Here is a 15,387-nt window from a genome sequence, read left to right on the forward strand (position 1 = left end):
CAGTCTCATCCTCCGCTCATCCTGCCAGCGTTTGTAGCATTAGCATTAGCATTAGCATTAGCTTCAGCGTTAGCTTCCTCTTGCTGTTCAGAGAGTGTAAAGTCAGATGTGACATTATAGATGTAATCTGCTCCTGGTCTGACAAATAACGTTTACGGTAATCCAGCAGGGAGCTGGTCCTGACACGCAGACCAGAGGTCTAATCCAGAGTCTGAATCATTTTATTTACCAGAGTAACGATATATAAAAACAAGACAATCAGAAAGAAAAAGAAGCTCATCCTGTGACAACAGCGCGGCGGGTCCTCGGCGACTCCTGGGGGTTTAGCAGAAGGAGGAAACGTCACCACGGCCAGCATGAACCACTGCGATGCAGTCATGGTCACTGCTGGAGCTCTGGTTCCAGCATGACGGACCAGCTGTGGACCGCCGCCAGGTGAAGCGTCTGTTTCTGGGTCATCTGGTCCTGAAGCCGGTGGTTTCAATCCCAGGTCTGCTGACCTCCAGAGCTCCGGCAGAAAGAGATGGAGCGCGGACCGCCAAAGGCAAACACACAAACACACACCACACAAACATCTCAGCAAACACTCAGAATACACCAGCTCCGCGTCTGAGTCCCGTGGCCGCTGGGATCCGAGGCATGATGAACGGCGAGGCCGCCTCCGGGTTCACTCTGTCACGGCGACGGGCCGGATGATCAGCGGCGCCTCGTTCCGCCCTGACTTATTGGTGCAGGGGCTGAAGAAGGGGTGGATGGTGTCGGAGAAGCTGTCGGTGTAGCTGAAGATCAGCACTCGCGCCTCCACGTTGTAGAAGGACACCAGGCCTTTGTCGCAGTCCACGAAGATTCCCACCCGGGAGGGCCTGGCGCTGACGGAGAGGCTGGTGGAGGGCTCCGTCCGGAAGGCGTAGTCGCAGTGGTCCCGCAGGCTGAGGAACCAGTACCCGTGAGCCGGGCTCACCGTGATCTTACCCTTACGGTTGACCGAGCGGCTCGCCACGCCCAGGTCCCAGTCCGTCTTTTCTCCCACCTCCACCTGCAGAGGGCAGCGGAGAGCACACTGTAGTGAGCCACGCCTTCCTCCACCACAGACCACACCCCCTCTGCCTACAGCTTCTACTGTCTGTCCACAATCTCCACTCTTCCTCCCACAGCTTTGACCTTCTGATGGATCGTCTCTCATGTTTCTTAAGTTTTCTCCAGCTCTGTCACAGTCAGCCATGTTTGATCTCGTCCCCCACTGTCCTGCAGGGACAGGGCTGTCTGTCCACTCACTGCCTGGCTAAAGCACCAGGCCCTCATCTCATCCCTGCCGGTCGCTCTTCCCTGATCATCTGAAAGAGAAGTCCCTGTTTGTCTGAGTTCAACATGCTTCTCGGGGATCTTGACAGAATCAGCGTCAGCAGGGATTGGTTGAAGCTCTCGTCCCCCGTTCACTGACTGTCGGTGCGATTCCCAGACTGTCTCCCTGTCCTGACCCGGGGACGTTAACGTGTCCTCTGCTCCCGGTGACGGAGGAGAATCCACCCACCTCCCAGTAGTGGCGGCCCGAGCTGAAGCCCTGGTGGGCCAGGACGCAGACCACCCGGTCGAAGCGTTCCGGGTTCTCCGGCACCAGCTGGTGGCGCTCTCCACACTGCACCTGCTTCCCGTCCTCCGAGATGACCAGGCGGGGGTGGGCGGTGCCGGGGTCCAGGGTGATGTCAGCTGGCGCGGGGAGAGGCGGGGACGGTTAAGAGACAGAGCACAAAGACCAGCGGCACCTGGAGGACCTGGAGGACCGCCTCACCTGCGTATTCCTGAACCCGCTTCACCTCTGCACGGACACAAACACAACGCCGCATCAGCACAACAACACAAACACCGCACTACACACTGGAATGTCTGTGGACAGAGGTCTTACTCATGTTGTGTCGGGGGACAGACGGCTCCGCCGAGGACCTCTGGCCTGTGATCAGACAACCTGGATTCAGGATTTATAGCTTCAGACATTTTCCTTTATGCTTCAGTTGGACATTCCAGACGTTCTGACAGTTCTGTTGGTCCGTGTGGTTGTTGAACTGAGGTCTTTAACGGGTCCATGACCCACAGGGGGTGTCCAGAGGAACTGCTTTTAATAGTTTCTTTCAGTTTGAAATATAAAGATTGGTTGATCAGTTAGATTATCATGACGTCGATATTTGAAGCTATGAAGTGGCCTCGACCAAGTGAAATAAAGCTTGAAGAGATGAAGCTTCTAATAACTCCTCCTGAAGCTGCAGGCATCCAGACCATGACACTGAGACACTGAGACTTTATTGTGAAAGGCTTTCTTGGGCTCAGAAAAGTGGATTTAACTCAAAGCACGTTTGTTGATCTTGGCTGCAGAACTAAAACTGATCCTGCGTGTAGATTTGGTTTGGTGGGATCTTCTGAGTACGAGGGAGACTCGCAGCGTTCCTACACACTGCTGGACTTTACTATGAAACGTGTCGTGATCTTTGTTCTTTGTTTTTCAAACCTTATTGAAAGGAAAGCAATAGAAGTGAATTTAAGAGAAGAGTTGTGTGGCGTTTTGCAACGTCGCGGTGCCGCTGTGCCGCTGTGGAGGAAACGTACAGACTTCTGGCAGTTTGTGAATCTCCTCCTGAAGCTTCTCGATGGTCTGACTGACGTTCCTGAGGACGACCCCGGAGGTGAGCTGGGACGAGACGGACACGCCGGTCCAGCTCTTGGTGGGAGCGGGGATGGACAGTGACGGGAACGTCTGCAGAAAGACACAGATTCATTCAACTTCATTCAAATCCTTCTGGCTCTACAGAAACTCTCCTCTGACTCTGGTTCTGTGGGTTTCTTGTATTTTTTCCACCCTCTCCTGCAGTTTCTGTTGACTTGCTTGTCTCGTTCTTTCGGATACAGTTCTGCGCTTAAAGTCTGCAAGTCGGAGCGAGACAGTCAGAAGGTTCTAAAGAGTCCTGCTGGTCCTGATGGGGGCCTCTGGGACCTCATGAGGACAGCACACACTCCGGTTTCTCCAGTTTCTCCGCATCCTGCAGCGTTACCTGGAGAAAGAACATGCAGTCCTCGGACAGAGCCAGCTGGTTCACAGTGGCGCTCCTCCTCCTCAGCTCCGCGATCTCCTCCTCCAGTTCCTTCAGCAGACCCTGAGCTCGGCTCTCTGCGGCTCGCAGGTTCCTCTCGATCACCTGCCGGACACACCTCCGTCACACTCCGTGGCCCGCCCGGCGTCTCCACCCGCCCGGCGTCAGGAACTCACCTCCAGGACCTCGGCCTGGCAGCACTCCACGCTGGAGATGAGCTGGGCGAAGACACAAACCGCCTCGTCCGTCTCCCTCTCAGCAGCCGCCTGAAAACAGGACCACATGTCTTCCAGTCAGTCTTCTATCGACCAACGTCACCAAGGAGGTGTTGAAAACACGACTCCACCTGATACTTCAACTTCACAGCGTCACACGGGTGTGGGAGGACTGATTCCCACACTCCCATCATCTTTTGAAAGGTCTGGTTCCAGCAGTTTTCAGGATTCTGCGTCTGAATCGGCGGTGGACGGGAAAACTGACCTTGATCTCCTGAAAGGAGGACTGGATCTCCTCCACCTTCCTCTCCCTCTCACTGATCAGATCTTTCAGCTCCAGCTCTGTGATGCCCAACTGAGACTGGACAACAAACAAAAACACAGAACACCCCAGGAGAGCGATCAGTGCTCAGAGCCGTCCACACGACTGACCTGCAAGCTCAGAAGATCCAGAAAAGAACATCTTCCTCATCATGAAGGGAAGTTCTTGAGGATGCGAGATCACTGTCTGTCTGTCGAGCACGTTTTCTCTCCTACGCCGCCACATGCCGCTGCAGCATCCCTACAGCATGATGCTGCCACCACCCTGCTGACCGAGTCAGTGGTAACAATGTGTGTGTGTGTGTGTGTATTCCTGTGAATGTGGTTCATCAGCTGTGAAAAAACTGAGATGATTTACCTTTGTGACGAACACTTCCTGTTCTCAGGTCAAATTCACATTTATGTGTAGAAACACAGACAGTAACACACACACACACACCCACCCACACACACACACACACACACACACACACACACACACACACACACACACACACACACACACACACACACACACCTTCCTGATGAGCCACTCCCTCTTGGCGGGGGTGACGCTGTGTCCTCGGTGCTCGGCCGTCTCCACACACACGCTGCACACACAGGTGTTGTCGGTGCGACAGAAGAGCTCCAGCCGGCTCAGGTGGGCGGGGCAGAGAGGGAGGGTTGGGTCGCCGCCGCCGCCGTTCACACCAGACCTGCCCGGTCAGGAGACGAGCACACGGCGGTGAGTTGTCATGACGCCTGCACATCCCGCTATCCATCTGTTTCCAGCTGTTTTCAGATCTGACTTCAGCAGCTTCTTCCTTCTTTTTCAGCATTTTTCGACAGTTTTGACATTTAGAATAGAAACACTTCATTATTTCCAGACAGAAATTCCTTCAAGGAATGATCCACTAAGAATAAATAGAGACAGTTGAATATCAAGCAACACAGACTAAAACATGTAACATGTACATGACTAATAGCACAGAAAAGAGTAAATTCACAAAAACACAGCAAACAGCTTCAACAGGGAGGTTATGGAGTCTGATGAGAAGAGGAAAGACGGACACTTTCATCAGTCCATCTGTCTTTAATCAGTTTCTCATGATTGTTAGCTTTACTTTGTGTGTGTGTGTGTGTGTGTGTGTGTGTGTGTGTGCAAATGACACTTTTTTTCCTCCAACTGTAGAAATTCTCATCATTTGAACATATTTTCCTATTTTGTTTTGTTTTGTTTTTTTTTTTCATCCAAGAAATAAAAGTAGAAAATAAAAATTTGGAAATGAGTGGTGTGTAAATTAAATTAAAACTATAGTAAACTGTTTATAAAGCTGTTATTTAATGCAAGCTTCAGAAGCTACAGCAGAAGAGTCAAGGGCCTCATGAGGCTCCAGAGCCTCAGGTTGAACCCCCCCGGTCTCCAGCGTGTGTGGGGTATTTCTACAGCCGTGCAGCGTGACTGGGAGTAGGGTAGGGTGGAGGTGACGGGTGTACCTGCTGGGAGTGCTGTAGGGTGGAGGGTGGGTTGGAGGGTAGGGTGGCGGTCCGTCCTGCTGCTCGGGGTTCTGGGGGACGGGGGGTGGAGCAGACCCAGACGGTCCCAGCTGTTGGAAACGCAGCCTCATCTCAGCAATGAGGCTCCCAGGCAGGTCCCCCTGCCGGGGCAGGGAGGAGGGGGCCGGCGGGGGGTGGAGCTGGTGGGCGGGCTGCTCCGAGGCCCCGCCCCCTCCGTTGACGGGCGCGCCGGCGTCGGCCACCTGCTTGAACTGCTCGGTGATCTCCTTCAGCGTGCGGTTGATGTGGAGCTCCGGGCGCTTGCGGAAGCTCTCCTTGCACAGCGGACACTGGTAGGGCTTGGAGCTCCGCCCCCCCCGGTCCCAGTAGGACGAGATGCAGGCCTGGCAGAAGCTGTGGCCGCATGGCGTGGAGACCGGGTCCCTGAACACCTCCAGGCAGATGGAGCAGGTGAACTGCTCCTCAGACAGGCAGGCGGCGGGCAGCGCCGACGCCATCGGCTCTGGAACAGGGAGAGGAGCGTCCACAGCAAGGTTAAAGAACGCTGCTCCGGTGCTTCACTGAGGAACATGACACCCTCGGGGTCGCGACCCTCTGACCGTCAGACCTCTGACCCTACGACCATCAGACCCAGGGCCGGCTCCGGGCATAGTGCCCAGTACAGGAGGGGCGCCGAACTGCCTTCCCAAATGTTCTTTTGACAGGTGGACAGTTATTATCAGTCATTATCTTGCGCCCCCTAGTGGGCACATGGAAGGATAGTGCATTAAAATCTAGTCAGGGACGCGACGTGGTCGGAGCCAGAATTATGAGCGATCGTTTTAAAGGTTCTCTCTGAACCTCATGCAGTAGAGAACACAGCAGCTCCTCTCTTCATGTGTCTTCCTCCAGAGTTTTCAGCTGAACTCTCAGATTTTCTCTCCACACATTGAATTCAGATAAAGCCTTTACAGCGGGAGAGTTGAACATTCATCTGGAGGCTGAACTGATCCACACTGAAGGAAAACTGCATCTCCACTGGGTTCAGTTCCAGGTCAGATGTGCAGGAGGACCCCTGCCTCAGGTTTAGATCCTCTCACTCTGGAAATACCTGAAACGAATCAGGCTCCACAGGTCCGTCATCAAACTCCTGCTGTGCTCCATGCAGCTGACAGCCGAGGTCCAAAACCAGCAACCCATCAGTGGAAGAGAGGTAGAGGGAACTGTGCTTCCAGCTCTGGGAAATTCAGCTCATTGAACAGGTTTCTATTCACATGCTCTGAGTTTTACACAATAAATGCAGTCAGAAGTCCACCTGAGTTTGGTGGCTAAAGGTCAAGTTGACTGCGGCTTTAGAGCTAATCAATGCACAGCAGGGAAAGTGTGTTTCCTCTCTTTAACACACCCACAAGCAAACAAAACAAACAGCTGAGAAAGATCCAGAAATTCAGGCTTGGTTGGACCGTCGTGTCTGTCATGTTGTCGTCATCTAGATAATTATGGCAACAAACTAAACCCGGTGAGTCACTTCCTCCTGACTGATCAGCTTCCTGTTGATCACAGTCAGTCCACAACACACACACACACAGGTTTGTATTTCTATCCTTGTGAGGACACTCATTGACATAATGCATTTACTAGCCCCTGACCCTGACCCTAACCCAGACCACAACACAGCCGAACCCTAAAGAAATGTTTTTGACCTTTTACTTGTTTCAGTAACAACATGGTCAAGAAAACACTGTTCCCCCTCATTAGGACCCCACAAGATCCCCACAAGGCACATCGTGCAGGTTTTCCTATCCTTGTGGTGACATTTGGTCCCCACAAGGATAGGAAAACGCACGCACACGCACGCACAAACACACACACACACACACACACACACACACACACACACACACACACACACCTCATGATGCTTCCTTACACTGGACTGAACTGAAGACAAACAATCCATTCACTCCACCCACAACACTGACCGCCACCCAGAACCCCGCCTCCACCCAGAACCCCGCCTCCACCATGGACCGCTCCACCCAGAACCCCGCCTCCACCCAGAACCCCGCCTCCACCATGGACTGCCCCACCCAGAACCCCGCCTCCACCATGGACCGCCCCACCCAGAACCCCGCCTCCACCCAGAACCCCGCCTCCACCATGGACCACTCCACCCAGAACCCCGCCTCCACCCAGAACCCCGCCTCCACCATGGACCGCTCCACCCAGAACCCCGCCTCCACCATGGACCACAACACGGGCTCTACGCACAACTCAACCACTTCCTGAACTTCAGGAGGCTCCTTTGCTTCCTGTCTTTCATGACAGGACGAGCTGATTACTGCAGGTGTGTCTGACCATCACTGTTGTGGTTACAGAGGTCAGGGACATCTGGACTAATCAGCTCGTCCCATCATGAAAGACAGGAAACAAGGAGCCTCCTGAAGCACTGTGGGACCAGGATTCATCCACACAGAACCCCTCTGAAAGAGCCAGACACCATCCAGAGAAGCCACTCCAGTCTGTTACTGTGACGCACTGCAGTCAGATGGACCTGATGAGGAGGACCAGGATCCAGATGAGCTTCACTGAGATGCTCCTGTCAGTTTGAGCAGAAATTATTTGGTTCTGCACACTGATTGTTGCAGCAGCTGTTTTGGGGGCTGAACTAAGACCATCCTGGAGGGAAGATGGTGGATGTAGAGGTCCTGTTCAGGTGTGGAGGTCCTGGACTAGACCTGGTCTGTAGCATGGAGCCGTGTGGAGAACCAGCTTCAGCCATCAGGCAGGTTTTCATCCAGACTGGTTCACGAAGGAGGTTTCTGTTCTGGGTTCAGTCTTCATGTTTCACCGTCACCAAACATTCTCCACTCAGGAACCAGAACAATCTGCTAGTAAACATGTTTCCACACAGTTTCACTGTGTAAGTGGCTAATATCCATTTACTCTAAACATTTTATGTTTACTTTTTTTATCTGACAGCAGGTAATAAATTACTTTCCTCCTTTCCACCTAAAGTTCCAAACATTCCAGACAAATAAAAAAAGCTGATCAAACAGGCTAAAGAGCCTAAAATTTATTTTTTAAAGAGTAAAACTGATTCAAACAGCTAAAATTATGAACTAAAAACAAGTTTGTTCATGTACACTGTTCACAAAGTGATTTACAATCAGACCGTAAATCACAGTGTGGAGTGACTGGAAACCAAACGTTTCTGCTGTAAGTCACTAAAGCCCGGGGACTCTGTTATCGCCTGCTCGTTTCAGCTGAAGTCCGGTCCTGAGGGAACAACAGGACCGTCCTGAAATACAGCATACCACGATCAGCCGGAGAGCCGCTGCAGCTCAGGACGAGTCCGAGCAGCAGGAGGAGGAAGTCACCGCAGGACTCCTCCACTCCTTCCTGTGTCACGCTGCTCAGAAACATTTCACAAGCCGGGCTAACCCTTTCACAACCTCTCACCTCAGCTCCACCAGGGGTCTGAGGACAGCAGCCGTTCTGGTCCAGGCTGGTCCTGGACTCAGCTCACACTCCCTCACCTGCTCTGGTTTTCGTTCACACTGCACTTCGAGACCAAACTCCTGGACAACGCGGTGTAGTTCCACCAGCTGCTGTCTGGAGGCGCTGTCAGACAGGAAGTCCGGCCTGACCGAGAAGAATCCAGCTCACCGATTGGTCTGGACTGAAAGAGGAAGTCCCGCTCCAGCTAGCAGCTAGCAAGTAGCAGCTAGTTATCAATGAGCTCCTGCTCTTCCTCACTACTCCACATCTGACCTCTGACCTCCAGACACTTTCTACTCTTTCTGTCTGCGTCTGTTTCTTCTGACTCTAACCGTTGGCTTTGTTTGTTGACTACCCAAAATGCATTGCGCTCCACATCCTCTCACTGCAGCCACTGGAAAGTCCACTTTAAGGGTTTCATGGGGGTCAGAGGTCAGGGGAGCTTTAATTCATGACCAAAGGAAGAGGACTTCCCCAGAAAGTCCCTGAAGTGGACTCTGGTCCAGACCAAACAGGACCGCAGTGAAAATGCCTCAAACTGAGTCCCCATTATTGACTCCGTGGACTGTGACCTTTGACCTTGATTGAAGCACATGTCCTGAGCTCCTGCAGGGTTTTCAGTTCGTTTTTGCTTCCGGTCATATTTGATGTGTGTCCTCCACTTTAATGCTTCACTGCACCACCTTGTGGGGCAAACTGGAATTACAAGACGGGACATTCTGTCTGTTAGCATTAGCATTAGCATTAGCATTAGCATGAGTGTTCTCTCACATGCTGCTGGTGGCTGAAGGTTGTTATTGATGATTAGAAACAAAAGCAGAAGAACACGGAGGAGTCGGATCAAACTTAATCCTCCTGTTAAAACCCGCCGAGCTTGGCGAGCGTTCAGGAGCCATGAAGCAGGAGGCAGAGCGGGAGAGGCGCCGGGCGAGGACGGCGGGGCACGGAGGAATGCCTCCTGGTGTCTGGGTGTAGCTCTGGGATTATGAAACAGCCTCACGTGGCGGCGGGCCAACTTCACACTGTTAAAGAGCGACGGCGCTGTGGAGGGGGGGTCGCTCCCCGCAGGGTGTCAAAACATCACGACGAGCACCGCATCGAACAAACAACACACACACACAGCTCAGTATTAATCAGTTGACCAATAACAAGTGAGGATGACGTGAACCATGTGGAGAAGGCTTGGGCTGAACATGTGGTGTGTGTGCACCTGCTGCCTGACACACACCGATCACACATCCACTCATGACGTTTCCTTTCCTCTCACTGTCATTTAAAAGCTGTGGACCTACCTGTGGCGGGACGGGGAGCGGCCGATCGGAGACAGAAGGGTTTGAGGAGAAGCTGTTAGGTCCAGGGGGAAGCCGGTTCTCCGCGCTCTCCCTGCTCTCCTTCCTGCTGCAGGTGCCTCGTCCTCCTGGCCGCCCGGCTCACATTCCTCCCCCTCCCACCCAGCCAGCATCCAGACAAACCCGTCCAGCAGGAGCTACTGCAGGTGAACCTTACACACACACACACACACACACACACACACACACACACACACACACACACAGCCTGCTGGCCGCTCTCATTCTCACCTGGTGCAGGGTCGTCCTCATCGTCCAGGCTGGACCCTCCGGTGGGCCGCTTTTGGCCCACGGGCCTTATATTTAACTGTCCCGATTTAAGACGTGTCGCTGTCGTCCGTCCTGTCTGTTAGAAAATCCCACTGGTTCTTCATCACGGTGCTTTTTCTCTTAGCTTGTCACGTTTTTTGTTCTGTCCCTCACATCTGACCTGGTCGTAACATTACGACAGTTATTGAAACTGCAGGCGTTCCACTTCTTTTCAAAATAACACACAGTCATTCGGTGTGTAATGTATTAAATTTTGCCCTTTCTCTGTGTACATGATTCAGTTCTCAATGATTAGGAGACATTAAAGTCCCGGGTTCTTCTGTCCTGCTGCCACAGCCACCCTACAGTCACCCTACAGCCACCCTACAGTCACCCTACAGCCACCCTACAGCCACCCTACAGTCACCCTACAGCCACCCTACAGTCACCCTACATTCACCCTACAGCCACCCTACAGTCACCCTACAGCCACCCTACAGCCACCCTACAGTCACCCTACAGTCAGCCTACAGCCATCCTACAGCCACCCTACAGTCACCCTACAGCCACCCTACAGTCACCCTACAGCCATCCTACAGCCACCCTACAGCCACCCTACAGCCACCCTACAGTCATCCTACAGCCACCCTACAGTCATCCTACAGCCACCCTACAGCCACCCTACAGTCACCCTACAGCCACCCTACAGCCACCCTACAGTCGTACCTCATATCCAGCTGTGATGCTCCACATCCGGTCCGGGCTGGAGGGCTCGGCTGCAGGGGAATCTGGGTGTTTTGGGCTCCAGAGCATTAACACTCTGCTGCCCTCTGCTGGTGATTTTGAATTATCAACGTGTTAATTTTCAAAATACAGCTGATGTTTAAAAATCAAAGCAAAAAAAATCTGCATTCAACCTTCTGTAAACTTTAAAAGGGACAAAAAAAAGTAGACTTCAGAAGACTGAAGCATCTGAAGAGGTTTTATAAAACTATTTGAACAAAATGCCCCTTTAAACCTGAAAGTCATCCGAAAAGCTCAAAAGCAGATTCTGGGAGATACTGAGCAAATATTTGGTAGCTTATAAGTTAGCAGTAAAAATCACGTGTTTGGGTTTTTGGGTTTTTGATTTCAGTGGTCGATACAGGCTGTATGTTAACAGTTTAAACCTGCTTCTTGTGTGTTTTCTTGTGGAAACCACCAACCTGGACCATAAACACGACCAACACCACCAGGACCGGAAGCACAATACAGTAGGACCCAGATCACCACACCGAACCAGGACCCAGACCATGACCCACATTCCAGACTTAATTTGAAACGGTCTCAGGAAGTCATTTATTCTCGGCCTTGACTTCACGCTCAGCCGTCATCTGGAACTGTTCGATGTTTCGAGCTTCTGGGTTCGAGGCTGCAGACGCTCCTTCCTCGTCTCACGTCTGTCAGTCTTCTCTACTTTCCTCACACTCCTCTGAGCATGGTTCGGCTGTTCAGACTGTCAAACGTGGGTCTGGGAATGAAGACTCACAAGTTCTGGACAGTTAAAGGGGCTGTATCATGCAAAATTCACTTTTTGTATGTTTTAACCTTGTTACATAGTTATGCACTCACCGAAAACACCCCCAAAGCGTTTTTTCCTTCGTGCCTGTGTGTTTGAGCTTTCCCAGTGTTTGTGCTGCTCAGAGAGGCAGCCCCTCCCACCGTGAAAACGCTCTGTTTCCCTCATTGACGTCACACGGAGAAGATGGCTCCCCTGAGCCCCCCTCCCCCCCCCCCCCCGCAGGCCCTCGGAAATCAGCGTTTCTGCTTTTTGTAACTCCAATTTCGAGGATAAACTTTGACCATCGTCTGAAAGCAACAGTCAGGCAAGAGCAAGAGTCTGGAGGGTCTGGAGGGTCTGGAGGGTCTGGAGGGTCTGGAGGGTCTGAAGGGTCTGGAGGGTCTGCGCTTGGTGAGTTTCTCACAGGAAAAGACGTTTTTGCATGTGGAGAAGCTAGAGCTAAAGAGCTAAAGCCAGCCAGCGTATTTGTTTTGAAGCGCTGATTGGGTGAAGTAGCTGTCAGTCAAAGTCCACAGGGGGAGAGGCGGCCCCTTTAAAGGAAAAACCATCCATAAGTGGAAAAAAAATCCAAAAACTAAAGAGAAGAGGAGCCAGAGCCACAAATCCACACTCAGCAAGACAGTCAGAGGAGCAGCAGAACCGGGGACAGGGAGACAGACGCTGCAGCATGAAGACAGCAGGGGACGGCTGTCTCACGTCAGGACGGGTGAGAGACAGCAGGACGGGTGAGAGACAGCAGGACGGGTGAGAGACAGCAGGACGGGTAGAAGACACCAGCAGTCAAGCAGAAGGAAGGGGAGCTAAGGAGTCTGAAACCAGAGACAGTGTGAGACTTCAGACTAAAGCAGGAAACAGAGTTTTCAGAATAAAATAACAGCAGTGTTCACGTCCATCTGCTACACTTTACAGCCACTAGCAACCTCACATGCAGGTCTGGGCTGTGGCAGGAAACTCACATGGAGAACATGCAAACTCCTCACAGGAAGCCTCTTCATGAGGCCCTTCCTGTCTGGGAGGCTCAACTACAGGAACCGGACTGCCACGGTCCCATCAGGGTGGTGCAGCTGATCAATAACACACAGCAGGGTTCAAACTTCACATGGTTTAATATGCTGGAGGACCGGAAACATCCCACATTCACAGAGAGTGGAACTTCAGAGACGAACACGGAACAAAGTGAGGCTGGTGCACTGCAGGACAGAGACCTGCAACCTGGAACCTGGACATGAAAAGACATAGGAGGGAACATTGTTAGAAATGAATTATTATCAGCGAGAGCAGCAGCCATGGCGACGCCACACAGAGTCCCTGTAATGCACTGAAAGCAACCCGGCAAGAAGTTCTCTTACAGTACAAACATATCAGCACATTCCAGAGATAACAGCACTCACAGCAGTGTCCCAGACACCCCTGACGGGGACATCAGCTCTCAGGAGGCACCAAAACCAAACTGTCCATATTGCATGTGAAAGTCTGGGTCAGTCTGGGACTGCCGGGTCTGGGACCCAGGGGAGTCAGGGACCCAGGGGAGTCAGGGACCCAGGGGAGTCAGGGACTCAGAGGAGTCAGGGACCCAGGGGAGTCAGGGACCCAGGGGAGTCAGGGACTCAGAGGAGTCAGGGACCCAGGGGAGTCAGGGACCCAGGGGAGTCAGGGACTCAGAGGAGTCAGGGACCCAGGGGAGTCAGGAACTCGCTCATGAAGTCAGAATTATGGGTTGGCTACCACAGGACACTGAGTGTGAGTGTGTTGCAAAGGGAAATCCCAGGGGCCTCGAGGTGGAAATACATTTCTTGGTTCCAGAATGTTATGAAAGACTTCCCGTTTTTTGAATACACACCTCGTTACCAGACACGATGAGAAGAGCAGTTTAAACTGGCTCCGGGTTTTTCTCACAGATCCACTGAGACCGAGCGTCACAGTCATAGTCATTCAGCCCCGTGAAGGAGGGCATGACCCGGAGGTCGCCACAGTCCTCTCCCTCAAAGGCCTGGTCCGGCTGTCCAGGAGCCCAGAGCAGCCTGCAGGACGCAACGGGACACGAGACGAGACGACAGGACACAGCACAACACGACATGAGAGGACACGACATGACCTGTAACCATGCGATTGAACGGAGCACGGTGTAATGTGACACCAGGTACCGGCGTGTCCTGACCAGAGGCCAGACGTGGGACTGGAGGAGATCATTTGAGGTTTTACCCTCCAGTTACTTGTTTTTCCAGGATTTCATCTGAAAGGACATCTGATGATATTCATCCCTCAACCCTCACATTAGTCTGCTGTCGGGTTCCCCCGGAGGGCCTCGACCCACACTTTGACAACCCAGCTGGGTTTCCTCACCGTGCTCTGTCCACTGGAGTTCCATCGACCCACAGCCAGACTCCTTCAGCCCCACGGTCCGTCATGCCCACCCAGGCTGCGACCACCAGGCCACTGAGGACGTTCTGCCAAGGGGAGGAGGGCTCAGAAACACACACACACACACACACACACACACACACACACACACACACACACACACACACACACGGGGCTGACCTGCTCCTGGGGGCTGTTGATGATGACCAGCTCCGCCCCCCTGCTCCTGCAGTCCTTCCTGGCTCCGTCCCAGCTCGCTCTCTGAGAGGAGACGTAGTAACAGCTGGAGGAGGACAGGATCCAACCCCGAGGACAGCTGTCCTCCTTTGTCTCCTCCTGCGTCTCCTGCGTCTCCTCCTCTGCCCCACCTCAACACCGACAGCAGCATCAACCACAGCTCTGTGTGTGTGCACTCATCCATCAGGACCAGCTGGTCCGGTTTGGGGTCTTTCCTGTGTGTGGACCTGGTCTCACCTTGTCTCAGTCTCAGGCAGACGTTGAGCGAAGCCTGGAGGACACACAGCAGGCCGAAGCTGAGCAGCAGCAGGTCCAGGAGTTTGGTTCCTGCAGCAGAAGCAGAAGCAGAGCAGCGATCGGCCGCTGCTCCTGGCAGAAACATGCTGTGACGTCAGGGAAGACATACTTGCTTGTCTTGATCCGGGAGCGGCCGCAGCGGCCCGAGGCTCAGATCCGGAGATCTGCCGATATTCACCAACTTCAAAGTCATAGTCGGACTCGCGGGAGCGGAAGAAGACGGCCATGAAGACTCAGCCGAGGACGAGGAGCCTCTGCACGGCGGCTGGGTGTGTCGCTTCAGTCCATCGCCGGGTTTCAGGGAGGAACTTCAGTGAGGAAACGTCCTGTTGGGGAACGGCTGACGAACGGGAACTCAACAAGTTGCCACACACGTTGACAAACTGACGCTCTGCTTCACGAGGTTGAGTCAGAACCTCACAGCTGTCAACATCTGTCACCGCACATCCTGGAGGGTTCAGGCACACATACTGTATCCTCTCACATGCACACATTCTCCCGAATCAATAGGCATAGATGCATAAGAAAATATGTGCATGTAAGAGAAGTGTGTTTGTGTGTAAGAGAGGAATGCAGTGAGAACAGTGGAAACACTGGATGCAGTGCCAGCTCAGGCTTCAGAGCGTGTTGTGGTGCTTCTAAAACTTCTCCAGTCAACACACTGCAGGTTGAGATGGGAGAAATGCCACTGGTTTGACGTGGACTCATTCACGTGTTCACCGTATGGTGATTCAGCCCGA

General features: G+C 52.9%; 2 protein-coding genes across 4 annotated transcripts; both read right to left on the reverse strand.

The window, feature by feature from the left end:
* Window positions 1-205: 205 nt before the first annotated feature.
* Window positions 206-10,011, reverse strand: LOC115390427 (nuclear factor 7, brain-like). 2 transcript variants are annotated; one of them, XM_030094296.1, is made up of 11 exons: window positions 9,886-10,011; window positions 5,093-5,615; window positions 4,134-4,311; window positions 3,561-3,656; window positions 3,257-3,346; window positions 3,042-3,185; window positions 2,599-2,746; window positions 1,904-1,948; window positions 1,790-1,816; window positions 1,532-1,707; window positions 206-1,036 (listed from the first exon to the last, which is right to left on the reverse strand). In XM_030094296.1, the coding sequence occupies exons 2-11, from the start codon at window positions 5,608-5,610 to the stop codon at window positions 668-670; spliced, it is 1,791 nt and encodes a 596-aa protein (XP_029950156.1). In that variant the 5' UTR covers window positions 5,611-5,615; window positions 9,886-10,011; the 3' UTR covers window positions 206-667. The 2 variants fall into 2 exon arrangements, with proteins under 2 accessions (XP_029950156.1, XP_029950155.1); XM_030094295.1 differs by having other exon boundaries at window positions 1,904-1,963.
* A 2,838-nt stretch (window positions 10,012-12,849) lies between these two features.
* LOC115390453 (C-type lectin domain family 4 member M-like) lies at window positions 12,850-14,928 on the reverse strand. 2 transcript variants are annotated; one of them, XM_030094336.1, is made up of 6 exons: window positions 14,757-14,928; window positions 14,588-14,621; window positions 14,294-14,481; window positions 14,096-14,199; window positions 13,593-13,773; window positions 12,850-12,971 (listed from the first exon to the last, which is right to left on the reverse strand). In XM_030094336.1, the coding sequence occupies exons 1-5, from the start codon at window positions 14,838-14,840 to the stop codon at window positions 13,623-13,625; spliced, it is 561 nt and encodes a 186-aa protein (XP_029950196.1). In that variant the 5' UTR covers window positions 14,841-14,928; the 3' UTR covers window positions 12,850-12,971; window positions 13,593-13,622. The 2 variants fall into 2 exon arrangements, with proteins under 2 accessions (XP_029950196.1, XP_029950195.1); XM_030094335.1 differs by having other exon boundaries at window positions 14,588-14,677.
* Between the last annotated feature and the right edge of the window lie 459 nt (window positions 14,929-15,387).

This window comes from Salarias fasciatus, chromosome 6, assembly GCF_902148845.1.
Source record: "Salarias fasciatus chromosome 6, fSalaFa1.1, whole genome shotgun sequence".
NCBI classification, from domain to species: Eukaryota; Metazoa; Chordata; class Actinopteri; order Blenniiformes; family Blenniidae; genus Salarias; species Salarias fasciatus.

Coding starts and splice junctions, on each gene's coding strand:
- LOC115390427 (XM_030094295.1), bottom strand. CDS start 5,610: ATGGCGTCGGCGCTGCCCGCCGCCTGCCTGTCTGAGGAGCAGTTCACC. Junction 4,312..5,092: donor CCCTACAGCACTCCCAGCAG/GTACACCCGTCA, acceptor CTGACCGGGCAG/GTCTGGTGTGAACGGCGGCG. Junction 1,037..1,531: donor CGGGCCGCCACTACTGGGAG/GTGGGTGGATTC, acceptor TGCCCTCTGCAG/GTGGAGGTGGGAGAAAAGAC.
- LOC115390453 (XM_030094335.1), bottom strand. CDS start 14,874: ATGGCCGTCTTCTTCCGCTCCCGCGAGTCCGACTATGACTTTGAAGTT. Junction 14,678..14,756: donor TCCCGGATCAAGACAAGCAA/GTATGTCTTCCC, acceptor CTTCTGCTGCAG/GAACCAAACTCCTGGACCTG. Junction 14,482..14,587: donor CTGCCTGAGACTGAGACAAG/GTGAGACCAGGT, acceptor GTCGGTGTTGAG/GTGGGGCAGAGGAGGAGACG.